The 27,970-nt window shown below is 40.0% G+C and overlaps 1 protein-coding gene across 1 annotated transcript in view; it reads left to right on the top strand.

The window, feature by feature from the left end:
• Positions 1–24,921, top strand: part of vstm2a (V-set and transmembrane domain containing 2A) — a 114,043-nt gene extending 89,122 nt beyond the window's left edge. The window contains exon 5 of the mRNA XM_012851582.3: positions 23,290–24,921. Within this exon, the coding sequence (XP_012707036.2) occupies positions 23,290–23,366 (77 nt within the window). The 3' untranslated portion in view covers positions 23,367–24,921. The remainder of the gene's footprint in view (positions 1–23,289) is intronic.
• Positions 24,922–27,970: the final 3,049 nt, after the last annotated feature.

The following is a 27,970-nucleotide window of genomic DNA, read 5'->3' as shown; positions in this document are numbered from 1 at the left end:
TGTAAACACTGAAGCACTTCCCAGAAGGGGAGTGATGGGAGTAAGGCCGCTGGAGAGTCTTCTGCAGCAGCAGAGAGGCTCGTTCACAGCTAACTCCCCACCAGTGTGTCAGCTGTTGTTAGATCACAGCTCGGCCTCCATCGTTCCTGGCAGTGTTGTTCTCTCTAAAGCTCAGAGGTGACCGCAGAATAATGCAGGGAAAAGAAAACTGTCCCCCAAGCCAGATTTGCCTTTCCTCCCGAGGCCAGCCTGCTCCCCGCTTGAAAGAAAAATAAATATGCAGCAAGCTTGATTGCATAAGCCCTCGTTCAAAATATATAAAAAAAAATGGAAAAGAAAAAAGAGATGCTGACCTTTTTTAACAAGTGCAATATTTTTTTTGAAAACCAGTTCAATGGCACATCCAAGGAAAAAAACACCAGTGAGTCATCTTTTCAGTAGGTGGATAGCAGCAGCAGAAATGCTCATCGTTGCATTGATGTTGCTCAAGGACACGCACTCAATGTCAGTGTCGTCCGTTCCTTCCCAACACATTATCAACGTCTCTTGGATTCATGCAAACTGGCCTAACATTTGTTAGTGAGCAGCATGCAGGACAAAAGTCCATTTCTGAGCACATCTGACAACATATAAGGATCAGGAACAGGAAATGTGGCATTTTGTATAATATTATAATTATTCTTTGATGCTGCTGAGGATTTAAAGAAGACCTGAACGTTTATGTGATAGGCCAACTCATTGTAGTGAATAACTATAAAACGGAAGGAAAAAATACATAGTCCTTAGAATTTCTTGCAAATGAGAGGTTTTGCCAGCATTATGCTTTGGGCATGAATTTCTTTAGCAGGAACAGAATTAGTTGAGACTGGACCCGGATACCCCTAAACATACAGCCAGAACTACAGGAAACTCACTGCTTGAATCAAAGCAAGTCTAAGTGTTGGAAAGGCTTAGTCACTAAATCTAGCTGAGAATCTGTGGTGAGATTTGGAAAATTGTTTTCACTGCATGCTCTCCTTGCGTTTTGACAGAGCTTGAGGTATTTTGCAAAAAAAACAAGGGAAAAAATATGCTTGTGATGTTTACTTTTGTTTGAAATCAAATTAGAAAACTGTGTGTCATTTTTTGTCAATTTTAGAATGATTACTGTGTTGATCAATAACAGGGGTTTTCAGACTTTATGTACACACGTCAGAATCCGATGGTGAGGCTTGAACAGCTTACAACCGGCAATATATTTCCTTAAAATGTTGATGTAAAATAAATGGTAGTTTTGCTTTAACATGTGTTTATGATGAGTGTATTAAGGACTCATAAGATAGTTTAACTTAAACTTGATTAATTTACTTACTTCATGCATGTACCCTAATACCCTAACAGATAAAAAAGATTTTTTTCCCACAAAAGAATAAACAGAAGAAATAAATATAAAGAGCAGAAAGACGCCATATCATCAAAGTAAATCGGGTAAAAGTAGCAGACAGTTAAACTCCACAGCAGCCCCTTTTCTACCGGTCTGACCCTACACTGCATGTTCTACTCCGCTTGGCCGCACTTTACTCCTGTTGGTCTTCCACAGACCCAGAAGGGCCAGAAGGGGCTGAACACCTCCTGGGGGGGGGCTTTAGCCCCACGTCCAGCCGTTACTGTTGTGCACTCTGCTGCCATTAAGCATTGCTGTGTGACATCAACACTTTAAAGAAATCTGTGAGAAACAGCAAATAATAAAAACGCAATAAATCATTGTAAATGAAAACACAAGTAAAACAATATAAATTATGTTTGTATCATCATATATGCAAGATTGTCTTTAATATTTTTAAGGATAAAATAAACCTGGGATAAAAATTAGGATCAATAACATGAAGTGCAGCTTCTGTCTGCCTGAACAGGTATAGGCGGTTGAAAGAGGCGGAGAGGGGCAATGATACTGTCTGATCTGCTCCAAAGTTTTCCCCATGGAGTTCAAATCTGGGGTTTAAGGAGGAGTATTTTGCCTCAGCTATGGCAAGAATGATGCGAAGGACTTTAAAGTGCAAAACTAAGGACTTTTGATGGCAGTGAAATCATTTTTATTGGTTGGATATTGGATATTGGCGTTGTGCTGATTCACCGGAGTGTTCTTTGGGTTAAACCCAAAGAGGAGCTGCTGTTGCAGCAGAGGGGCCAGCTGCTCTCTGTCTTCTCCTTTCTCCAGTACACCCAGCGGTTTGATCAGAGACCATGAACAACCTTTTGAACCAAACACTCTACAGACAAAACCTAACAGCATTCAATGTGTGTAAAACGATACGGAGCCTCGCTGAGTTATTAAATACAGCGCCCCTGTAAGTGTATAGTAAGCTGAATTGTCCTTTTTCTTTTCTTTTGTTTCCTTCAGGAGTGTTTTATGGTTTGTAAATAATAAAATCAAATTTTGGTTTGACCCACTCTGTTTATGGTGGTCCTTAATATTACTGCTGCCACGCTGCAGTTTCATTTTTCCCTGGACTTGGAGAAAACCTTCTCATTTCTCCTCATCCTTGGCCAATCAGTGAACAGTTTATGTCACATTTTTGCTCTACTCTGCTCTGATCAGCCCAACTCCAGAGCAGGGCCGAAAAAAACAGCCGGTAGAACAAAACTGTAAACAAAATGCTTGCAAAGCGGGTGGAGCCGAGTAGAGCCAGGACAAATGGAGTCTGTTTACAAGGGGCTACAATGTTGAAAATGCCCCCCTTCAGTAGACTGCTATACCCTGGGACACTATAGGGTGACCAGATGTCCCCATTTGTGCGGGACAGCCACGCATTTTTTACTCTTGTCTTGCTGTCCCACAAACTGAAACAATGTCCCAATTATTCAACATGCGCTTTTCTGAAACAAAAAATGCAGAGCTGCAGTCATCATCAATGAGAGCTGCAGTGTCCACCTCATTGAGCAGCTGCTCACCAGGACGCTCGTAAAATGAACAGACAAGGGTTTTGATGCATACAGATTATTAAGGAAACTACGTCAAAGAATAGAAACAGCTGCTAAAACATAGACTGCAGAACGGTTTCTAACTGGGCGAGGCCAGCACAGGTGAAGCTGTGAAAGTCAAGCTCAAATCACTCTGCCAAAATACTGGGCAAACGGACTACACAAGGACAGTTGTGAGTTAAACTAATGTGTTTTTGATTTAGCAATAGTTACCTCCACAAAAAGCGTGAAACCATCATCATTTTACATCACATGTAAGGAAACCTGGATCATCAGGAAGGTGAGAAGGAGTTCAGCTGCAGTGAAGGAGGCTTCAGGATGTCCAAGATTGTCCAGCAAACAACAGGACCCCTGCACACAGGGAGTGCACTAGAGCTTTCTAAACACTGACATCTTTGCAATGTGCAGTGTGAAATTAGCTGTACAAAACTCAGTGCTATGAGCTTAACAACGCTGAGATGCAACAGAAAAATGCTGAAGCAATGATCCAATAATAATCTAATAATAAAATCATGCTGTGCCATGCAGATGTTATGTCTGCACTGATGAAGTTTCAGGCTTCTTGGCATGCGAAACACATGACGTGGCACCAACGTCTATATGACTAACCTACTTTCTGGTTAATTCAGCTCATTTGGGGTACGGAAAGACCAAAATCTGGCATTTTTACACCCCTCATTCCAATACGCATACACACCAAACAAACCTTAGCACTTCACGAGAGACAATCATGATTCAAAGCGCAGGACAAGACTTAAAATTACATATCATTAAAGGCGTTATGAAAATTTTGAACCATGCAATGTGTTTTTTGATCCACCAATATATGTTGGAAGATCAGAAGCAGTGTGGGAGCATCTTCAACAATATTTTACAGCATAGAAATTAGTGCATCAAAGAAAATCTAAGAGTAATATGAGTCCTGTTTTCAGCCATCACTGAAACATCCTGATGCATTTACCTGAATGATGTTGTGATCAACAATTTTAAGTTAGATATTATTTCCTAAACCTAGAAAGTATGTAATGTCCACATTTCTAATCAAAGCGTTAGTAAGCACTTAGTAGCTGCACTTATAAATGATCATGAAATGGAGAGGAAATAAGTGCTTCTCCTTTTTCAACTGATTGTAAAAAAAATAGTTGGGACCATATGGAGCTTTATCCTTGATGGCCTGAAAATGTCATTAGTGTCTCATTTGTCCAGAGTGCTTATTTCAATGGATGCCTTTTAAAAATCCATCCAAATGTGGTTTCTTGTTTTGCCTTTGATCAATATATTCTTTCTCTTTCTCTCCAGCTATCCTTTCATTCAGCTGAACTTTGTGAAGTGAAGAGATGAAAGTGTGTTTCTGGTCAAACAATCTAATATCTGCTGAAGACCTTTGCATCTCCCTCAGGGCGATCCTTCCTTGCTTGGTTAACGTTAATGGACTGCCCTCTAACTCCCTGGTTTTTAAAACGTAGTGCTATGCCTTTCTTGCAGGTGTGTCATGGTGGAATACGGAATTGTTTTTTCTAGAAATGCTTTTAATCATGCAGGAATGAGTTACTTCTTAGCTCCAGTGGTTTAAACTGTCACCTGAAAGCTTCAAGGTTTCCCCCAACTGACAGTTGGTAAATCTAAATTTGGAGAAGCAGCATTTAGTTCCTATGCGTTTAGTTCTTATGCTCAACACATCTGGAACAAATTTCCAGAAAAGTGCAAATTAGCGGAAACAGTGAGTTCCTTTAAATCAAGACTAAAAACCCACCTATTTAGAGTTCCTTTTAGACAAATAATTTGCAAGCACTGTAACAATCATCCAATGTTAGAAACGCTAAAGTTAGCTTCTGCGCTTTCTTTGGCTGCTAATCAAGAAGGTAGGAGGGTAAATGGGACTGTTACAGATAGAATAAGTGATTTTTCTGGAAATGTAGGCAAGAAACACCCAAGTCACTTTTTGAAATACTGCCCATGCGCAAAATCATCTTACCTGCCTTTCCGCTCCTATAGGGTGAACTCATGAAAGAATATCTCAAATACACCCTAGTCTTATTTCTTTCTTCTGCGTCCTTGCTCTTCTTAACATAAACTTGTAAGAGAGTTTTCTTCTTGCAACTCTCCACCATTTTCAAAGTATATGGTAAGAGCAGTGGAGCTACAATGAATGGGTGAAACTGAAGCTCACTGGATACATAAACAATAGAAGTGGGACAACCAATAGGTAAGATGATCCCCCCGGAACTTGAAGCCACTATACCTTTAGTTTTTTCTAAAATTTAAACCCACTTTTGTTAATCTAGTGTTCGTCTCATCCCATCCATCCATCCATTTCCTAAAACGGTGCCTATTTTAGAAAATGGATGGATGGATGGATGGATGGAGCTGGTGCCTATCTCCAGCTGTCAATGGGCGACAGGGAGGGTACAACCTGGACAGGTCGCCAGTCTATAGCAGCCGTCTCATCCCATGAGCTGAAAATTATTACAACCTCAGTGGTTTTTGAAGCTGTTGTGTTTTGTCTTTGATTGTCTTACGGGTGAAGTATACGACACATACAGTATACACAAGTCTTTCATTTATTTTGTGGGTTGGAGGCTTCAAAGTTTCTAAAGTCTAGATGATTTCCTCTATCATTTGTCATCATTGAAATATAAATTACATAAAATTGGAGTGATGAAGAGTGAAGAAATTGATGACAATAATAAAAAAGGTGTCATGAGAAGGGAAAAAGGATGAGGTGAATGAATCTGTGATGATCAATGGATGATTGTAGGACAGAATGAAGATGTAACGACTTAGCTTTTAAGCTGCAAAAATGACCATGGTTATGTTTCCTGTATCACACAAAGCTGCTGATGTGATTCTGGTGCTGCTGATGATTATTTTTAGGTCTGCTGTATTCCTCACTCGTCTGACATTATATTTACCCTCGCTCACAGATGAACTGCCTCGATGCTCAGTAATAACATCCACTTTCATACAGAGTAAGCACTCAGACAGCCTAAGAAACATAGCTCGGGCTTGCACTCAGTCACTTTGAGACTGCATCACTCGACAAGCCAATCAGACAGCAACTTTTATGAAAGACCCGCCAGGCAAGTAAATAAGCATTTCAGAGAGAGCGTCAGCAAAGCAGCAAAGCAGCCAGCCAGCCAGCGATCAGCAGCAGTAGATGGAAGTGGCATTAAGCCAGTTGGAGCTCTCAGTGGAGGTGCTGCGGTGTTTCACCTCGCCGGCTCACTGAACCCGACTGTCTCGGCTGGCCTGGAATCCATATTCACATCACTGATTCACCAAGCCAAAAACATTTTGGCCAAAAGCTGAGTGTCGTGTTGGGTCGTCGAGGATAATGGTTCAGCGTGGGCTTACTGTACCCCAGCTTGTGCTGAGAAAGTAAAAAAAACTCACATCTCCACTAAATCACATGGATGCTCTTCCTCGCTACGCCTTGACAGAATCCCTGCCCGCTTAAGGGGAAGGCATGGGTTGGAAGAGAAATGCAGGCTCAAACTGCGCCTTTTAAAAGTAAAATGCCCAGGCGTTCAGTTTTCCGTCAGCCTCTTTGACAATGAGCTGTGAATTCCTTCCACAGCTTGTGAAGCGAGAGTGACCTTGTCAAACAAACTGTGAGAAAAGGTGGGAGGAGGATGCTTTCAGCTGCTGTTATGGATAGCGAATGACGAATGTACCTAAATTGTGTTTTTGTTTTTATAGCTGTATCACAGCACTCCTCTAGCATGTTGTTCTCCACATGCTCAGCAGTCAGAATGCACAGCAGCGTACAAAAATGCAACGGTACCTCCCAAATGATGCTCCTTTGTTCTTCTCTATAAATAGCACTGGTGCTGGAGCTTTATCTTCCAGGCATGGTCACTGGCTATGTTAGTTTGGAAACAAAACAAACAAACAAAAAAAATAACAGCTCGTGCAAGTGACAAACAAAAAAAAACAAAATGGGATTTCTGTGTTAGTGTAGCTGGCTTAAAAGTTTAATTTATGAACCTGTTGTGAGGATCAGATGGAGGATGGGAATCTAGTCGCAGCAAAATGATAGGAGAGGAGCAGATAGACAAGGAGAGGAGTTTTACTAAACAGTAAAGTCAAGTTGCTGGAGAGGAAGGAATGGGAAATTCAACCAAGACATAACACATGAACAACAAGACCTGGTAGAAAAAAAAACAGAACAGGGAAAAGGAGAGCCAGGAATAATTATAGTGAGAGGACTAATGGAGGTATTAGCAATAAATGATACAATCCAGAAAACAGATAGATAACGGATAGAACAGGGAACTGATTAAAGGAAATGGATTTGGGTTATCATTTCTTCATTTTTGAATTTAAAAAAACTCACCTGCCAACATGGTCTTCATACCTCCTTTACCTCTATTTATAGGACTCCAGTTCTTCATGTGCTTATTTTTCTCGGTTAGATGTTTTTTTGGCTGTCTTTTTTTTTCTCAGCGATTAACAACCTTTCAAGTAAATTTTAAGATGCCCCTTAACAGAAAAACAGACAACAGACCTTGAAGCGAGAATTCAGCTTCTGTCAAACATTCTCGCTGTAAAGAACTGTGATGCGCGGAAAGCAATTTTAAACATTTTAAAAGCTTCACCGAAAAGATGCTACCATATCCCAGCAGTCCAATTCAGCCTAACACACACACACACACACACACACACACACACACACACACACACACACACACACACACACACACACACACACACAAACTCAGCAACTGAGCTCTTATTTCGAAGAGTCTAAACAAAACGCTTTACAGTCATGCATCTCTGTGTGATGGCAAATGTGGAAATTGGAGGAGAGTAGACGGGAGTAAATTTTCAGCAGAGAGAGAGAGAGAGGCCTGATGAGGCAGAAATTTGCAGAGTAATTGGCAGCAGGATCAGTACCCTGAAACGCACTCAAAGACTGGCAGGAAAAACACACAGGAGGAGACATGGAAAGGAAAATTGAAACAGGGGTTCATACAACCCAATATTGATTTCTGCACTGCTATGTAATCCTGTTTTTGCAAGAATGGATGTGAAAATGATTTATATATAGAAATGTTGCTTTATGTTTTAAAAGAAGATAAACAATGCAGTAGTGGGATTTTTCTATTGTTTTTATGATTGACAGTTTAATTTCAATGTGTATAAATAAATACATGGAATCAAGTTTTCACAATTATTCAACAAAGGCACATGCTTCGGAAACATAGATGGTACTTATTACCTAAACTTATTTAGTAGGATCCTTACTAGTACACGTTATTAGGTTTACAAATCAATATCTGCCAATATAACATAATCAACAAATACACCTGAATTGCTAGCTACAAATCCACACACGATAAAGACAGCACAATATTTACACCACAAACCAAGAAAACAATGTTTATGACAATGAGTTGTACATATAGTCAATAACCTGGAATCTCTGTACCTTGTGAAAACAATGCAGTTCCATTTGTTTTTAAACTGAGTTGTGTTTTAATTTCACTGTTCTGCTATTTTACACCACAAATGGATATGAAAAAAATGATTTGGTTTGAGTACTGTGCCTCTTTAGATTAAATAAGTTCAAATCTAGCACTCAGATCAAACAATGTGTTCTTTAGATTCCACAAACCAGTGCTTTTCTTACATGCAGCAAGAACTGTGAAAGTTTTAAATGAAACAATGTGCATCTGGGTGCTCCAAAAACAGTTTTCTAATTTAGTAAGTGGTTAGTTTTGGACAATATCAAACAATATCAAAACCAGACATGTTCAGCAGTTCATGTTAAGTACCTCAGTTCTGGTGCATTTCAGTTTCTGTTTTTGATCATTTAGTCAACCCACTGCTGACTCCATGCCATTTCCCAGTGCACCCACAACCCCCCTGATCATTTCCCTGCACCATCTGCAAGGCAGCTTTATCCAGATCTTGTTATTGTTCCAAAATTTGATCCAGAAAATATCAGACTGAATGAACACCACATTGTGTGAACATGTGTAACAGTTTTATGTTACAAGCAGTGAGACAACTAAACCCCCAACTTATTAACTGTGAACAACAGATTCCTGAATTGTTCTTTCCTGCAGACATTCTGAAACCCTTTGTTGCAAACTGGCCCACTGAGGGGAGAGAAACTGTTTGCAAGCCAGGACAGAGTTTTGCGACTACCTTGTTTTCCGACTACCTTCTTTTTAAATGTGTGAAATGTTCCCTATAAGATAAGATAAGCTTTATTGATTTCACAATGGAGAAATTCACTTGTCCCATCGGCTCAATAGTCAAAAGTCAGAAGAAGGTGCCAAAGTAGGTAAGTAGAATCAGTTAGATACAGTTATACAGCTATAAACAATTCTATACACTTCTATGTATAAATAGGTTATTGCACATATGTTATTATACACTTTATACAGGATTATTGCTCAGGATTATTGCAAGGGTTCTAGCACCTTGTATAAATAGGTTATTGCATGTATAGACACTATAGACACGTGACTTCATGCACAGTACAAACATAAAAGTCTTGTACTTTGACACTGAGAAACAAAGGATATGCAATTGCACAACACTCTTCCTAAGAAAATTGATAGCTTTTACACGTAAGACATACGTAAGTTAAAGCTATGGAGCCATTTTTGTTTTTTTGGGGGGGGGAGAGGAGCACCTGCCTTACTTCTTGACACCCAAGCAGTAGATGGATTTCTATAAAAAGTCAGTTTAATGAAGTCCATGTTCAATCTCCATGGGCCCCAACTACCATAGTTGCCTATGGCTTTTGATTTGGACACTAATTAAAGCATAATGAGAAAACTTTCATGTCAGACCCACTACTTTATTGTCTGGACTGAAGAATTGTAGATTCCAACCTGCAACGATGTGCACTAAGATTCCAACATGTTGCTATGGCAACAATAAAAAAAAATAGAATTAACATTAAAAAGCAGTAACTTGTGGGCTTACGTGCTATGTGTGCATGTTGCTGTAAAACATTGTTAATGCCATTAGCAGTACAAAGCAGTACATGGCTAAAGGATCTGCTACCTTGACTCCAGTAAGAATGCTTTCCATACATCCTCATTATTCCGGCTGGGCTATATCACAGCAGTCAGTGATGCAAGACTTTCACCCTCATTCATACATAATCTAAGACCATTTTTATTTCCATCCAAACGGCCTCAAAACCTACCAATGTGCAGCAGAGCAAGAACACTGAACATAGTTTTCCCAGAGTAAAAGAGAGCACTGTAAACATGTTTACTGCAATTCTCAAAACAAAAACCTGAGATTTCTTTGAATATAGGAAAGATGTGGGAAGGAGGTTGATGGAGGTTAAATATGCCTTAAATCAGTCCCTATTCCGTTTTATTGGATAGTCTACAAAGTTTTTGCAAGTGTGTAAAACAATTTGTGGAACAAACAAAAGTTCTGATCCAGATACCGATGGAACTAAAAACAATAGCACTGGGGAATAAAGCATGCTCAGTTAGAATGTAGGATCCATTTCATGATTGAGCGATAAAGGGGTACCTTTGCATTCATAAAACTAAGGCAGTTTAACAGCCAGAAGTACTTTGGTTTGCTGGACAGATACCTTTTTTCCCCATACTGCTTTAGCCTGGCTCTGTTATGCCACTAGGCCCCCAAGAGAAGTAGTCACTGAGCCAGGTTGGCAAGTAGGTGTTAAATGGAACACAGTTTCACAATATCAGCTTCACCTCAGTCATAGGACAGGTGAGTTTGAGTGGTTAACTGATAAAAGACCAAGATGACTTTAAGGGAATTCTGTCTGAAAGATTAAAGGCTGATTTTCCTGACAGGAGAAGAATGAACTTCTTGGACAGTTTATGGCCACAACGAATATCAAGGTTGAATAATGGTGACAGAGTACTGTTGGATTGACAGAACAGTATTGTTTCTTGAGAGTGAAGCACATTCCCTTTGTTGTAGCAAATCTGTGTAATGTTATCAGTCAATGTCGCAGAGAGAAACATTGCCTCTTGAAGACAATGAACACTTCCATTTTGCATGTATCGTCATGTGAATCTCTATTCTTGAGAGACGGCGAATAGCAGCTGCTTCAGAGGACATTTCTTTTTGGGAAACTATATGGATAGCATATCTGAAAATGAAAAAAATTACTAAAAGGAGCTGCGTGTGCTTTAGAGTGTCCACGTATAATTTCAAATTGCTTTGCGATGCAGCACTTCTCAAATGCCAGGGATTCTTTAAAGGAGTTGGCCGATGTATAGAAAGTCTATGGAAGTGCAAGGCTCTAAAGTTGTTGTTTTATTTCAAACTTTTCCTGAGAGAGAACGCTGAGCTCTAAAAATCGTTTGGTAAATGTACTGAGCCACAGGCATGGAGGTCAGGATGAAAGAGTAACAACCAAGACGGCAAAAAAAAGAAAACTGAAAGAGACTCCGTTGGCTATAAGGATTCTCTACACAGGGCTGCAAAAACTGAGTGAAAGATCTTTGTTCTGCTTCTAAAGCTGTTGATGAAGCTTCTGGTGAATTGATTGAGAAAGGGAAGAGAAGCAGCTATGTGAAAGATGTGTCCTGTCAATCATTTTGCACTGACATTTTGTACACTGTTTGATAGTAATAGTAGAATATATGGCATACAAAACAAAGTAGCACCGATTGTCATAATTGTAGCACTCTTAGATAAATTTGACTGTACTACAATGTCTAACCCCCAAAAAAGTCACACCCTATTTTTTTGTAAACCTGCCTTTGGCTTTGATTATAGCGTACTGTACACTCACTGTGGCATTGTTTCCTTAAGCTTCTGCAATTTTACAACATTTATTCAAACACAAAGTCGTATCAACCAACTTTACTCCAAAAATATTGTAGAGATGGAAGAGTTGGAATCCTGTGCAAATTATTCTCCTGCACATTCCAAACTTTCTCAGTGAGAATCAGGTCTGGACTCTGTTGTGGCCAATCCATCTGTGAAAACAATGTCTCATCCTCCTTGAACCACTCTTGCACAATTTGAGACAGATGAATCCTGCCTTTGTGATGTTGGAATATGTCTCTGCCATAAGACAAGACACTGATGGAATAACATAGGTGGGTAATCAGTATATTCTGGCAGTTCAGCTGAACTCATTCTTTGGGCACATAACACTCCCATCATTGCATCACTTTCATGTGGCTCTCTTCATAGATGAAGGGAAGTGATGACAACCCGTTCATCACTATAGAACAGGGTCAACCTGGACTCATCAGACCACATTGACCTCGTTCCATTGCTCAAGTATCCAATCTTTATATCCAATATCTTGGTAATTGAAGTCCCATTCTAAATAGTGAGTGGTGTTCTTAAACTATATAGCTGTTTAGTATTTAAATGCTCTTACGTTCCATTTTTACAGTTTTTACAATTAGATTTTCAACAGCTAACTGATCGCTGATCATAATCATCCAAGACTTATTGCCGTCCACATTTCTTCTGTGAAGATGTTTCGTCCCAACTATCTTTCAGGTTGATGATGTTATGAATCCAATTTATGAACCCAATTTCTGTACTTTTATCACTGTTCTTATTTGTTTTCATTGCTTGATGCATATCAATAATTTCATTCTTTTGAACCAAATAAACAAATTTCCAAGACCATAGTATGTATCTTTTACATGGTTGTCTAAGAAAAAAAGAGCTCCTTGTTATACAGTTAGGGTTAAATAATGTGTTACCAGCTGAAACATAATCTTCCATGTATTAAATAACCAATGGAAGAGTATTTCCTGATTATTTTGTCAAATCCAGGTGGTGAATTCTCCTTCTTTCTTTTTTTTTTAGGAAAGGACGTGTATTAAAGTGTAACAGATGGTCATCGGGTGTTTCATACATGCACTACAGGTTCTGGAAGTGCTGTTGAATGGTGATTTTTTTCCCCCTCATGATTAACGGTTTTAAACAATTGTTCCAATTGATTTTTGTTTTCAATTATTTTCTGCTTTGTTTGCTCCGCTCACTCCTTGTGTGTTTGGTGAGAAAAACAGGTTTTGAAACATCTTTCAAAAGCAGAGATTTTATGAAAGTTCTGTCAGAGTTGTACTTGTATAGAATGGAGAAGTTGAGATTTAAAGAAACAATGCAGTAGAGGCTTACTTCACATGCCCGCTTCGCTTTCAAGAACGGAAGCATTTTTGTTGGTTTTTCCAGATCTGTCTCCCTTTCTTACGGCTCAGTATTAAGCATCCAGCTGATAAAGGTCATGGAAACTGGAGTAATAAGAGTGCAACAATACTTTCAACTCTGTTTTGGGTAGGAATCAAGAATCCTAACCAAATGAAGAGTTCACAGAGAAAAATAGAGGATATTTCCTACTTCTCAAAGTGTGTTTCAGAGTCTCTATTTTCCAGGCTAATTTGGAGTTGGTTATGGTGAGAAAAACAGAGATTTTGAAAAAGAGAAGAGTAAACGGAGTCCCAGCTTATGAAAAACCTGTAAAGTAGCCCTTATGTTCAGTTTAGGGAGATCCAGAGCACATGACATCGTTTGCATTTTATTGGGTTATGGTTAGCCAATCAAATGTGTGTAATGTGTCAAGCTAAAAGCACACACATTCAAATTTTTGCCCATATTAATATCTAACACTGAACTTCCACTTTCACATGCTAACAGCAACTAGATATAAAATTGGGTCCGTTTACCTTAAAATTGTTAAAGCTAAACTTGCTTTTATACCCTGCACAGTCAGATAGTGGATGCCTATATGGAGTCACTGGTTTGTTGTTGTCAGGTTTCAAACTGTTTCACATGGAGGTTGCTCATGAAACAGCTAATCATACAGACCAGAGGATGGATCGCCCTGGATCAGAAGAAGCTTTCAGAGGCAGAATAGTAACTCCAGTTTTCAATTGTCTGATAAAAATCAACTGAGCTTTAACAGATCTGAAAAATAATTGGAAGTTCAAGTAAAAAAAAAAAAATAGCTCCAAGCGCGGGCTCAGGCATTTTGATATAATGGGATGACTTGAAACCCATTGTTAACATTTAATACATACCATTTTAAAAATATGAGGCAGATGTACCCAGGGTACTCAGCTTAGAGGATGCACAAAAACATTTTAAAAAGTTATGTCTTTTGTACCCCAAGGGGTTTCTGTTACTCACTTATATCCATCCGGTGGATTCTGTCTGTCTGGCCGTCCATCAGTCTCATAAGATTAATGTTGGATGTATCAATACTGGTTTAGTCTAATTGTTTTTGTCTGTTTTGGTTGTTTGTTGGGGGTATGGCTGTGATTGGGGTGGTGGGGGTGCAGAGGTGCTGAGTCAATGTCTCACCCAATAGTTAATCTATGCAAGAACTGTCAATTCAGGCTTAAATACAGAATCAGTCCATGTTATTCTCATTTTCCCACCCCCTTTTATTTAGCTGTCCTCAGATTCCTAGCTAAAGGCATAGGAATTATGTTTAGGATGCTTTGACCTGGCATGACTTGTGGTCCAGTGTGGCACCCCTGCTCCCTGGGTCCCCTCGAAACAAACAGGATGTAATGGTGAGAAATCTGGTGCCAAAGCCTTCTGTCTCAGTAACTTTCACCAACTACACCATTCCTCCCCTCATTCCTCAAACTCATGTAAGTCCCGACAATCCAAAATTTAAACATTTAAGAAACGTGGCCCCTGGATGTCTTAAAACTGTTGCCCAGATACGTGGTAAATGTCTAGTTTATTTTCTTAAATAAATTCTGTCCAGTTATTATAAGATACCATATGGAATGATAGAAAAATTGTGCATGTGCTCTAAATGTACTTTCCTTTACTGTTTTATTTTCTAATAAGAATTGTCTTTTTTCCGAGTTAACTTAAACTTTTCCCAATTGATTTAAACATAACCAATCTTTATCCACAGACATCTGCTGCATAAGACATCTGAGTATTACTTGTTGTGTAACTATGCTGTCTCGGTTCCATTTCGGCACCTCAGCGATAGAAGGAGCTGTAGGTTTAGCAGACTGTGGTGCAGACTGCAGTTATTAGTCATGTCAGGCGGTCGTTAAACAGTCACAGCACTTTGGATCTTGTTGAGGCAAAAGCAGCAGGGTATGACCTTGTCTGAAAACTTCAACTTGTTTAAACATGAGGTACATTCTGCATCTATTGTTGGATTTGTTCTTATCCATGAATGCCTTTTAGAGTTTTAACCCTTCTATTTGTGCTTTTGACTCTCTTTGAATACATTTTATGGCTGCTTTCTATCTGATGAGGGTCGGTTCCTGTCCTTATTTGGCTGCCCTTGTACTGTTGGCTTTCCCATTCCCTTTGGACATTTTGCATCTCTTTATAGTCAGCTGATTCATTTTCTAACATGTTAACAGCCATTTTAATCAAGTCAAGTGGAACGGGCCCGGGATGCCTGACCCTTGGACCTCTGTGCTGCTGCAGTCATTACACACATTAAGTATTAAATGTTCAGTCACTCTCTGTTAATTTCAGCTCAGAGAATACACGAGTGCCCTTGGTGTTATGCAAGGAGAGTTCTTCTTGTCTATTATGTGAAGGATTTTTAAGTAAATCGTTTAGAATGAGCCAGAACAGACGGCCTTCAATTATTTGTTTCTAGGAAAATACTTCTTACATTTTACAGATAAAATACCTTTATTTTCTGCGATGGACTGGTGACCTGTTCATTGACAGCTGTAGATAGTCACCAGAACCCCTCGTTACCCCACAAGGGATAGGCGTGTTCGAAAATGGATGGATGGATATCTTAATTTTTTTGCATACGACTCCATATATTTGAAAGATGCGTGCAATACAAGCCAGTACTCTTAAAGGGTACCTGCTGGATAACGTCAGATTACCTACAGAGTAGCTACGAGCTACTAGGTACTTCAGGGTATATCCTGTGTGCCTTTGGGGTACTTGCTGTCTTGCAGTTTAACTTAAATTGTATGCACGCAGTATTTACAGGTCATGCAGGAGTAACCGTCAGGGCATCTATAGACTACTACTTTGTGAGATAAGAAAGATAAGATAAGATAAGATAATATAAGATAAGATAAGATAGACTTTATTGATCTCACAGTGAAAAAATTCACGTGTCACATCGGCTCAGTAATCAAAAGAAGGTGCCAAAAAGAGGAAAGGGTGCATAAGCTGTATATAGTGTGTCCACATATATACAGTGGATCGAGAATAAAAAAGAAATAAAGCAGAGATTTAAGATGACTTATGTAGATTTAGGTGACTTATATACATATGGATTTGACGTTGTGCATTAAAGTGGTACCATCAAAAGAACAACAGTGAGGTATTGAGATAACTATAACAGCCGAAGTCTCTTATTTAACAGGATTATTGCACAGGTTATTGCACAGGGTATTAAATAGTAATTATATGTTAGTTATTAAATAGTAATTGCACATTACTTATTGCACACGTTATTGCAGTTATAGTGCAGCATTGTATAATCTGGTAGCAGCAGGGATGATTGACCTGCGGTAGCGCTTCTTTTTACAGACAGGATGTCTAAGTCTGTCACTAAAGGAGCTGCTCAGCTCGTCTACAGTCTGGTGCAGGGGGTGGAAGGTGTTGTCCATGATGGATGTAAGCTTGGACAACACCCTCCTCTCAGCCACTTCCTCCACAGAGTCCAGAGTGCAGCCCAGGACAGAAGTGGACCTTCTCACCAGTTTATTCAGTCTCTTTCTGTCCCGCTCTGTGCTGCCTGGAGCCCAGCAGACGACAGCGTAGAGAAGGGCTGAGGCCACCACAGAGTCATAGAAAGTTTTTAGCAGAGGTCGGCTCACTCCAAAGGACCTCAGCCTCCTCAGGAGGTGGAGGCGGCTCTGGCCCTTCTTATACAGGGCGTCGGTGTTATGTGTCCAGTCCAGCTTATTATTAACGTGAACACCCAGGTATTTGAAACTCTCCTAAGTTTCTATGTCCTGCCCCTGGATGTTCACGGGGGAGTGAGGTGGGGGTCTTCTCCTGAAGTCGATCACCATCTCCTTGGTCTTACTGGTGTTTAAACACAGATGGTTCTTCTCACACCAGTCCACAAAGTCCATGATGACCGACCGGTACTCCAGCTCGTTCCCCTCAGATACACAGCCCACAATGGCCGAGTCGTCAGAGAACTTCTGAAGGTAGCAGCTGTCCGTGTTGTAGGTGAAGTCCGAGGTGTAGAGGGTGAAGAGAAACGGCGATAGAACGGTGCCCTGGGGGCCCCCGGTGCTGCAGAGTGCCACCTCTGACTGACAGCCGTGCAGCCGCACGTACTGAGGGCGGTCAGTGAGGTAGTTTTAATGGTAGTTGAGGTAGTGTGGACACAATACAATAAGTGGTAGAAAAAATAAATAAACTAAAATAACTTAAGAAAGTGGGCTGCACAGTGGCGCAGTGGGTTGTGCTGTTTCCTTGCAGCAAGAAGGTTCTGGGTTCAAATCCAACCCTGGGTCTTTCTGCATGGAGTTTGCATGTTCTCCCTGTGCATGTGTGGGTTCTCTCCGGGTACTCTGGCTTCCTCCCACAGTCCAAAAACATGAATTGGCTTCTCTAAATTGTCCTTAGGTGTGAATGTGTGCGTTAATGGTTGTTTGTCCTGTTTGTCTCTGTGTTGCCCTGCAACAGACTGACGACCTGTTCAGGGTGTATCCTGCCTCCTGCACAGTGACTGCTGGAGATAGGCACCAGCGACCCCATGAGGAATTAAACGGGTCAGAAAATGGATGGATGAATGGAAGTTGACAAACAAAATACCAAATGTTTTTAAGCCCTACAGGACCAACATTACTGGCTTTTCCCCAGATTCCACATGATCCGTTCCGTTCACATACTTGCATGTTGCATCCGACGGAGCAACTACGTTGCTATATTAATTAATGAGAACGGTTCCTCATTCTCTGTGACTACTCCAAACGTCACCGTCAGCAGACCCGCTCTCCATAGTTCATGTCAAATTACGGAACAATCGCCGACTTCTACCGCACCTCTCCAAGCCTATGTATATCACAAACAGCCACTGGGCTCTTCAGGTTTGTTTTGTTTGTATCTATCTGTTTTTAAATTGTTCCAGGAGCTCCTTCATATGAACTGTGGGAAGAATCACCTCATAAGACACATGACCCACACCTCGTGCAGGAAGCATACAGTTCCTATCACTCAGGAGGGTGCAGTCTCATTGGAAACCTGTCTAGGGTAGCTTGCCTCATAGCCTGGAGATAGGGACTGGTGTTGTGTCAGTGTATTTATTGCCCAGCAGAATGTTTCCCTTGTGTCGGGAATGAACGCTCAGCAAGAACAGCATACGTCCCCCTGTGAGCATGCATGGTTATATAGGTGTAGACACAGGATTGATGGACGGATGGATTTGATTTTTTCTGCAGTCTAGCAGACTAAGTCTGCTTCTGGCTGGAAGATGGCGCATTTGTTTGGTCCACCTCTCCCTCATCCTTCTCCTCTTTGTGTAATTTGTTTTACCTTGTATTGCCGGCTCATTTTTTATGTTTCTAGGTGTTCGTTCCTCCTTCAATCGATTGCTTCAAAGGTCAATCAACCCCTCCACCCACTTTTTTTTCCTTCTTTCAGTCTACCTAATAACCGGCAGGAAAGGCCATAGAATATGTGGGAAAAGAGTTGGTTTCCGCGTTAAGCAGAGGATTTGCCTATCTTTGGCATCCTGACGGAGGCGGATTTCTTTGGACCGAGACGATCGCTTCAGTGCGTGCACCGTTGGCTTCGACCCGTCTGCCCTGAAGCCGGCTTCTGGCTTCCGTGTCGCAGCCAGGCATGACCATCCAGACGACATCAAGTTCAGGCCAACCTGTGCTCGTTTCCTCATGCTCCACTCCAGGAAGACAGGAGTGCATGTCAGATGGAGCTTTTAAACACCAGATTGTTTTATAATAAGATTTTTATTTAAATTAAGTGATTTTAACTAATAACCTGGAATTTTTATTTCTGACGGAGACGTGGCAATTCCAGGGTGACAACAGTGGTTTCTCAGAGCTCCTCCCTCCAGAGTATCTCTTCCAAAGTACCCCAGAGTGAGTTTGTGGCTGAGTATATGCCAAAATTTGATAATCTTTTGGCTTGTGGTGACTTTAACATCCACGTTGGCTGCCCCTCCAATCAGATGTTGATGTTGTCAGTTACCTGCCCTATCCATCAGCTTGGACACATGCTGGATCTAGTCATCTCTCCTGGGCTCACTGTGGCAGTTGATAATGTATCGGACATTCCCATCTCTGATCATTTTCCCATCCAGTTCAAAGTCCTGGTACCTGTATCATCACATCCACAACAACTGATGACTTTGCTGCAGCTTTTTCAGCTTCTAAAATTTCTTCCAAACCTTGTTTGGTATCTGTCATGGACTCAGATAGTTTTCTGTCTTCTTTTCACTCTACATGTACTCAGATCTTAGCATATGTCAGGCACAGAACTGCCAAATGTGCACCTGAACCATGGCTCAATAACTCCACCTATGCTTTGAGCCGACAGTGCAGACAAACTGAGCGTAGATGTAAAAAAAGACAGATTACATGTGTCACTGAACATACTATGAGATTGTCTGGCTTCGTACCAAAAATCTGTAAAGGAAGAGAAGTCCCAATATCTATCTACTATCATCTCTACCATCAAACTAGAGTTCTATTTAATACCTTAAATTCTGTCATAAATCCTGGAATTGTTGTTTTCAGTGATGTTTCTATATACACCTGCAATACCTTCAAACAGCACTTTTGAACTTTTATCTTGTCTAACATTGTTAGACAAGATATTCCCAAAACCACTGAGATTTTGCCTGATTCATCTGTGTAACATGTTTTGAGAGGTTGACCTTATTTCTCTCAAAGAACTGTGCAGGGCAGTCGAGTCTCTAAATTCCACCAACTGCCCATTGGACATTGTCCCTACTGAAATAATTAAAGAAGCAATTGACACCACTGGACCCAGCCTCATCTGTTTTAAATCTTATGCCTTTAAGCATGCTGTGTTTAAGCAATTCCTGAAAAAAAAAAACAATCTTGATTAATCCATTTGTTCTAATCTTTGCCCAATTTCACATCTGCCTTTTCATCTTTGAGGTCATAGAAAAAATTGTATCTTGTCACAGGTAAAATATTATCTCTCGCTGTATGAAATTGCTGAAAAGCTTCAGTCATACTTCAGGCACTGTCCCAGCGCAGTGTCTGTCTTTTTCAAGAATCAGAGACAGATGGACCCAGTATTAAACCAGACAAGCAGGGTGAGTGAAAAAGCTGGTTTAATGGAGGCAATCTTGACAATCCAGGGGCAGGCAGAACTCAGTGGTCAGATTGACAGTCCAAAACAGGCAGGAATACAGACAGGGAACAGATAAGCTCAGATAATCCAAAGGCAGAATCAGGTCGGCAAAACAAGTAAGCAGTCAGACAGGGCAGGAAAAACAGGTTCAGGGATCAGGCTGGCTCAGAAGTCAAAAAGGCAGATTGGGTCAATATTCACAGGACCATCAAAAAAGACCACTGGATAAGACTCACCAAAAGGCTCAAATTGATTTGGCAGAATGCAGGGGGCAGAGGCAGGTATAAGTAGGGGAGTGAGCAGGTGAATGGAGTGAAACTAATTACCGGAATGGGTGGAGCTAATCAGGGGAAGGGAAGTGACTGGAAGTAAACTGAAGCTGATTGGATAGTGACTGGAGAAGGGGAGTGACAGGTTAGTGACAAAGAGGTGAAAGAATGCTGGCAGGTGAACTGAATAAAGGCTGGTGACAGAAGTGATGGGAGCAGGCCAGAAGAACTGATAACATAAAACAACGTACAAAATCATACCACAATAAAAACCCAAACTATTCCATAAACCACAACTACTACAGAACCTAAACCTAAGACTAAACAGAACACAAGCTATAATAGAAACCAAACAAGAAATAACTCAAAGCAGAAACTGAACTTAAGGCGGGAGAGTGAACTAATTAAATCAAATAAACATAAACCATAACAAAACCCAAATCATGACAGTCTGCATTGCTGAAGGTTCATAATGATATCCTCACAGCATTAAATGTAAATAATTCAGTTGTGCATGTGATGTTAGACCTCACAGCTGCCTTTGACACTGCAGACCATGTAGCTTATTTCTCATCTGGAACATTGTATCGACCTGCGTGGTCCACTGCTCCAGCGGTTTGCCTCGTATCTAAGCAACAAATGTTTTCTGTTATGATTGATGACTTCACCTCTAAAAATAGACCCTTTGTCCTATGGTGTGCCACAAGGCTCAATTATTGGACCAATTCTGTTTTCCCTCTATCTGTTGCCACTAGGATTTATCTCCAAAAACAAGGTCTCTTTTCATTTTTATGGTGATGACGTACAACTCAACTTACCAATGAAACAAACAACAGTAATACTCTTTGTATATTGTAAAACTGTCTGACATCGAGCAGTGGTTTTCTAAAAAATGTTCTCCATGTAAATGAAAGAAAAACTGAGTACATTCTCTTCAATTCTTAACTATCTTGTAAGGGTCCCAGCCTTGGTCCCATTTCCCCACCTTTTACGGTGTGATTTGGACAGCACTCTGAAGTTTTATAAACATGTTAACGCAGTGGTCTGAGCAGGCTTTTTTCAGCTAGGACTCCTATTAAAAGTGAAACCATTTCTATTCTGGGCTGATCTGGAAAAGGCAATGCAAGAATTCATGAGTTTGAGGCTGGACGACTGTAATGCTCTGTATTTAGGAATCAGCCAAACCATTCTCCATAAACTTCAGCTGGTCCAAAATGCAGCAGCTTGGTTTCTCTTAAACGCTCCCAAACATGCCCATATCAGCCCCATTCTCAACTCTCTCCCCTGCCTTCCAGTTTGCTTTAGGATAGAATTTAAAGTCCTGCTGTTTGCTTTTAAAGTCATAAATCACCTTGCTTGAACATATTTGTTTTAACTTTTAACTGTTTGCCGCAATGTCAGGGCTCTGCGCTCATCCGAACTTATAACCCTGCATTTTCCCAGGACTAGTTGCAAAAGATGGGGTGATCGTTATTTTGCTGTTTTTGCTCCTAAACTGTGGAATGCTTTAACACCAGAGCTACGATCCATTACTGAGCTAGGAGTCTTTAAATCACAACTAAAAACACATCTGTTCAGACAGACCTTTCAGTCCCAGCTGTTCAGCTATGGATAATGTTTACTTTTGTTTATTTTGTGGGTTTTCTCTCTCTCTCTCTCTCTCTCTCTCTCTCTCTCTCTCTCTCTATATATATATATATATATATATATATATATATATATATATATATATATATATATATATATATATATATACATAGTCTTTTATCTGTTTTTATCCTGTTATTTTCCTATATATTTTTATATTTTGTCTCAGCATCTTTTTGTTTGTAAAGCACTTTGAACACCATATGGATTGTTGAAAAATGTTATATGAATACATTTTGATTGATTGAGTGATTGACTATATGAGAAATTTGGGTGTGAATCCTGGTTCCATCAGAAAGAGATCCAGTGTAAAAACTGCCAAGTCTGTGTGAGAGTTGTGATGATTTGATGTGGTGCCCCTGAATAATGGAGCAGCTGAAAGGACTCACGTCGTTAACATAAATACCGACCGTTTCAGTCAAAGTTCTTGTCATTTTCAATTAGTTTCTCTTTTTTCCTTTAGTTTCCAACCATCAAAAAGGGCAATTTTCATCAAAGATTTATTCAGCAAAATTAAATGTGATGTGCATCTTGGCTGTTTGGTGGTTTGAGGCGAATTCATTGAATATTTTACGAGTTTTGAAGCTGGAATGATTTTCAAGCAAACCTTCCAGTGAATTCAGGTTAGCTTTTTAAAACAAATAATTGTGGATTAAAGCCCTATGCTTTTACAGGTTTTCAGACAAACAAAATAAAGTTTTATACTCTTTTTTTCTCCATGACGCTTATCTATGTGCTTATTTGTTAATTATAAATAATGCTTCATTATTTAGGTAGCACATTACTAATGGAAGGTGGGACATTTATTATGATGGGTATTAATCAACAATGCTACAAATAACTAAATAAATGAACAAATACTAAAGGCACTCACTAGAAACACATGTGTCAGGTTGGCTGTCATGTTGCACAAGTCACGACAAAAGGTTCCACAGTACCTGAAGCAACAGCTGGAGGGAGTTTTAAACCTCCGCTTTTCTAACGTCCATCTAGCAAGGCTTCAAGGACAGCACTAGCTGGTGTGCAAACATGAAATCAACACATAGATTCTGCTGTCATGTCGTTTCAGTAACACTTTTAACAATAATCATTCTAGCATGTTAATTCATATTCAGATGTAAGGATTCAAATTCACTTAAAACAACAAAGGCTGTATCCTCTGTTTGTCTCTTCCCAGGTTCAAGAATATCGTCCAGCTACGGACTTGCTGTCCTGCTTCTGGCGTGTGGCTTGGTGAGGGATGCCTTGTTATAATTTAAAGAACAGTCATGATTTGCTCCCAGATGTTGGCCCAGATGTTTGCTTTGAAAGCAAACAGAGGGGGAAAAAAAAATTGCCTGTTTTACTCCCTTCGCAACTCACTCACTGCAACCCCGAACTCCACCACGCGGACAGCACAGTTTGCGCCTCATTTCCTCGCCACTTCTGCTCTTGCACTTAGCACATTGTTACTAGCCACTATAAACACCCGTCACAACCGCAGCAGAAGGATCACCTTTTCTACAGACGCCTAGTCGACGCCGTCAGAGATGCCGCGTGACGCCAGGACTCTACCCTGTTGGATAACTCTCATGGAAGAATGACTTTCTTAAAGTTTTGCTGTTGACGTTTCTGTGTTCATTACTCAAAAGTAAACAAGAAAAATTAAGAATCTCTATTTGTGTAGTATATATGATCCTAGATATATGTCTGTTTTATTTGAAACACATAGAACTAATGTCTGTGCTGTATACATAGCTGCTGCTGATATTGGCCATGAATCATTGTGGATAGGCCCTCTAGCCTTCACCAGATGAGATAAATCTAATACAAGTATGTGTTGAATTAGACGATTGATGTTAACCTTTAAGTTGAAAGGTTCATTCTTTTCATTTCTCTTTCAGCCATATTAGCCATCCAAATTTCAGATGTGCATAATTTTACATCTTGTTAGTGATTCATTATCAGATGTGCATGCTTGGTCTGAAGGTTTAAAGAAGAGGAAAATATTTGACCTACATTGGCCAACACTTGGAGTTTAATGTTTCAATATTTTTGACCTGCTACTTAATTTTCTGTGCTAGCTTTGGTGTGAAAATAATGTCCCCTTGTCATTTTAATTTGTAATGCACCCTTAGTAGGAATAAAAAAAACAGAAAGCCACTACTTATGAGTTATTGTAAATCCTGATGTGTGACAACTGGATGATTGATTATGACCAGCAATTACCATCTGAAATGTTTCAGCAGCTGTGCACCTCATCGCTGACGAATAATTTAATTAACTCTAGATCACAATTGTCAACACAGAAACACAGAGGATCTAGAGTCTCTTCACACCCCTGTTTGAATGCCAACTTTTTCTAATATCAAATAATCAAATCAAGGTCAGTCGTTTCAAAACTTTTTCTACATTTAATGGGCCATATTATATACAGTCAATTGTGAAACATCTAAAAGTGACAAATGGTTTAACGGTATTGGACAGGGAAAGGTCATAATGCATTTATATGTACACTACGCCACAGTTAACACAGACATTAATAACTGGAAAAAATGTGGGATGGAAACAAGACTGAAACTGGTGAGGGAGGCTGCCAGGGGGCCGACAGCAAAACTGAAGGAACTGCAAGGTTTACTGGGAAGTACTGGTTGCGTTCTCCATGTAGAACCATTTCCTGTGTTTTCCGTAAGTCTGCACCCAGGAGCATTGTTGCAAGATGAGAGGTGTGTCATTCAAAGAAATGATCCAGGCTTGGCTAGAATCTTCCAAAATCCTTTAGGCGCATGGAGCTTTTGGTGACACCAAAGCTGGGAGAAAATGCCTAAAAGTCTGTTGTTGCAAAAACAACACTGCACATCAAAAAACAAATTAAAAACTCTGCCATTGCAAAAGTACAACCTGGCAGTGGCAGCATCATGCTCTGGGGTTGCATTTTCTCACCTTGGTTCAGATGTTTCTAACATCGGTCAGTTATCCAATCCCATCAGGTGTGTTCTAGCTAAACATCAAGAAATCAGCGTCACAGTGAGTCCAAAGCTCTCATTTTCTTCTGAAGAGGTCATATTGCCACTGACGCTCAAAACGCATTTAGTATGTTAACACACCATAAGGGTAAAGGATGGAGGGAGGGATGAACAGATTTGTGTTACATTTAAGGCAGGAGAGGTTTTGAAAAAAATGTTTCTCTACACCGCAAACCCGGCACTTTAACAAGGGTGTGTTGAGTATTTTAGATTTTCTGCGTTTGTACCTGTTCCAGAGATATTTGGGTGGAAATATGATGAATTAAAATCAGTTAGAGTTACACAACTATCTTCAAGAGAAGTGTGTTGGCATTGCTGAAATTCCTTCTCTTTGATCTCATCCTCTGTTTTTTTCCAGTTTCACATAAAGTTCCTGTGTCCCTGGAATTCCTGCATGCACAGAGGAATAATGAGCGAAACGCCTTGACAATCTGATACAAACACAGGAAGAACAGTGGCTGGCCTTCGTAGTGCAGTAATTTCAGGATCTTTAACGCGATCCTGAACACACCCAAACTAAAACACATTTTTTATTGTTAACTTATGAACCCCATCCATCAGCAGCTCAGATTACAATTCAGACTGAAACAGCCATGAATGACAGAGCAGCCGATATCTGCCAAGAGTGATATCAGAAGTGAAAGTTACCCTCCATGAGTATCATACTGCCTTAGCACTGCTGTTATCCCGCCATGAGAGCTAGTTTTAGATAAGTACATCCTGATCAATAGCACTTTTTTTTTTTTGCCAACCCAATGGCCAAACTGTGAGGTGGCCTGTCCTGGGTAGCATGAATATGCAGCCCGACATTTGTGGTGCAGTACAATTTATAGGCAACAAAACAACTCAATGTGCAATAATCCCTCTGCTGTGTGTTCTCAAAATGCAAACCCCCACTCTAAACTCATATTTCACTCTGCAAATGAAGCAGAATCCCCTCCCCTGTATAGTTTATTGCATTGCCAAAGAATGATTTAGGGAAACTTGTTGATTCAGCAGTGAGGTCCGCAGGCTGATGGAGCACAGCGTGCTTCCGGAGACCCGAGACGTCCTCTGATCAGCAGCTTCCAGCAAGATGCGTGGGCGGGCGGAGGGTCAGCCCGGCCTAATCCCTCCAATTCCAAACCGCTGCAGGGTGTGTTTGTATAGTTAATCTACCATCACTGTCTCATAATCGTCACTCTGCCGTGACTGAGACCTGATTGTTTTTAAATGAGACCTGTTATATAATATAGTTCAGAAAATTTATTTTGCAAGAAAAAAAGAAATAAAAGGCCTCTTATTTTCCAGAAATGAGAATGGGATTGTGATGCTGATTCCACTGAACGTTTGTTTGAATGCTTTTAGAGAGTGTGCACAATCTGAGTGGGCGGTTTGTCCAACCATTGTGTAAAAAAGTTGCAGATCTGTATAACTTGTACATGAGATAAAAAGCATGTTAACGTTTTATTTCTGTGGGTTTTTCAGAGCCAGTTGAAGAGGAAGAGGCCAGTGATGTTCTGTATTTGTAAAAATAGTATCATGTATTCATATTCACATGTTAAGAAGTCCAAAGTGGATTTCCCATCTCTTGAAAATGAACTTGCATAAAATGTTTTTTGATGCAAAAGAAGAAGCTATATTCTCACACACACACACACACATTAATAAATATATATATATATATAGATATATATATATATATCTATAGATATAGATATATATATATAGATATAGATATATATAGATATATATAAATATATAGATATATATATAATTATATATACATATATATATATATATATATATATAAATATATATATATATATAAATATATATAGATATATATAGATATAGATATATCGAAAACATCTCCATCATGATTTCATCATAATCTAGGGGGCTCGCTTGATTGGGCACCCCCACTAAATACTCAATAACAAAGAAGGAAAGCGATGACTTAAATTGGATTGTTATTGGAATGAGTAATGGTGGCTTACAAGCTTCTCAGTCTCTATCCGCCAGGAAGGAGAGGAGCTCATTCTGACATCTTGAGCGGTGGGTCCTTCTTCCAGGGATGTTCTCTCAGACACATCACTCAGAGATCCTTCTGTTCTGTTTTAAGGTGCCACGCTTTTCATCCACTTCAAATGTGTTTGTTTCTTCTAATAATGTATCTCATTTTTGATGCGGTCCTGTCTGTCTGTTAAGCTGTCAAAACTTCTATAGGAACTCTGGTTCTTCTTTTCCTTTGGTATTGTGTGAGGCTTCTGTAATGAAACATTGCAACCGTTTGTATTATAATGACAGTATCAGAATAATATTTAAATAAACCATTTTCACAGATGAAATTCAAACACTGAGGGATCCCGTCTGTTTGCACAGTCCACGCTGCAGTAAATTGCTGGAGAGACTGCTGACAGTGCTGAAAAGAGTCCTGCTTCCCAAGTCGGTCAACAGATCAATGGGTGGTGGGATGGAAACCCTGGGCAGAATGAAAGAAAACCCATTTCAGACACTGGATGAAGAAAATGTGCAAACTGGTGTCAGATTTTCCATAGAAATAAGTTAGACATGCAGATACAGTTGCAGAAAGGGAATGAAATGGATTATGTGGTTAATGTGACAACACTGCATGTAACTGCAATCATCACCACAGTTATACTACTGATAACAGCTGTCAGTCTAAGCACACTGATGGTTCCATATCTCCGTATGGCGTGGAACCCCTTGGGACTGGACACAAGGTGGTATTTCTAGAGCAAGTTGGCCCACAGCTGTTGTACCTGACCCTCAAGAACCACATGATCATCACTGAGATGGTGCTGTTCTCATTCTCATTTGATTGGGGGGGATCCTGCTAATCTTGGGAGG

The sequence above is a fragment of the Fundulus heteroclitus genome, chromosome 21 (assembly GCF_011125445.2).
Source record: "Fundulus heteroclitus isolate FHET01 chromosome 21, MU-UCD_Fhet_4.1, whole genome shotgun sequence".
NCBI classification, from domain to species: Eukaryota; Metazoa; Chordata; class Actinopteri; order Cyprinodontiformes; family Fundulidae; genus Fundulus; species Fundulus heteroclitus.
Note: the sequence above shows the minus strand (reverse complement) of the source record. Positions and strands in the feature narration are given on the sequence as shown.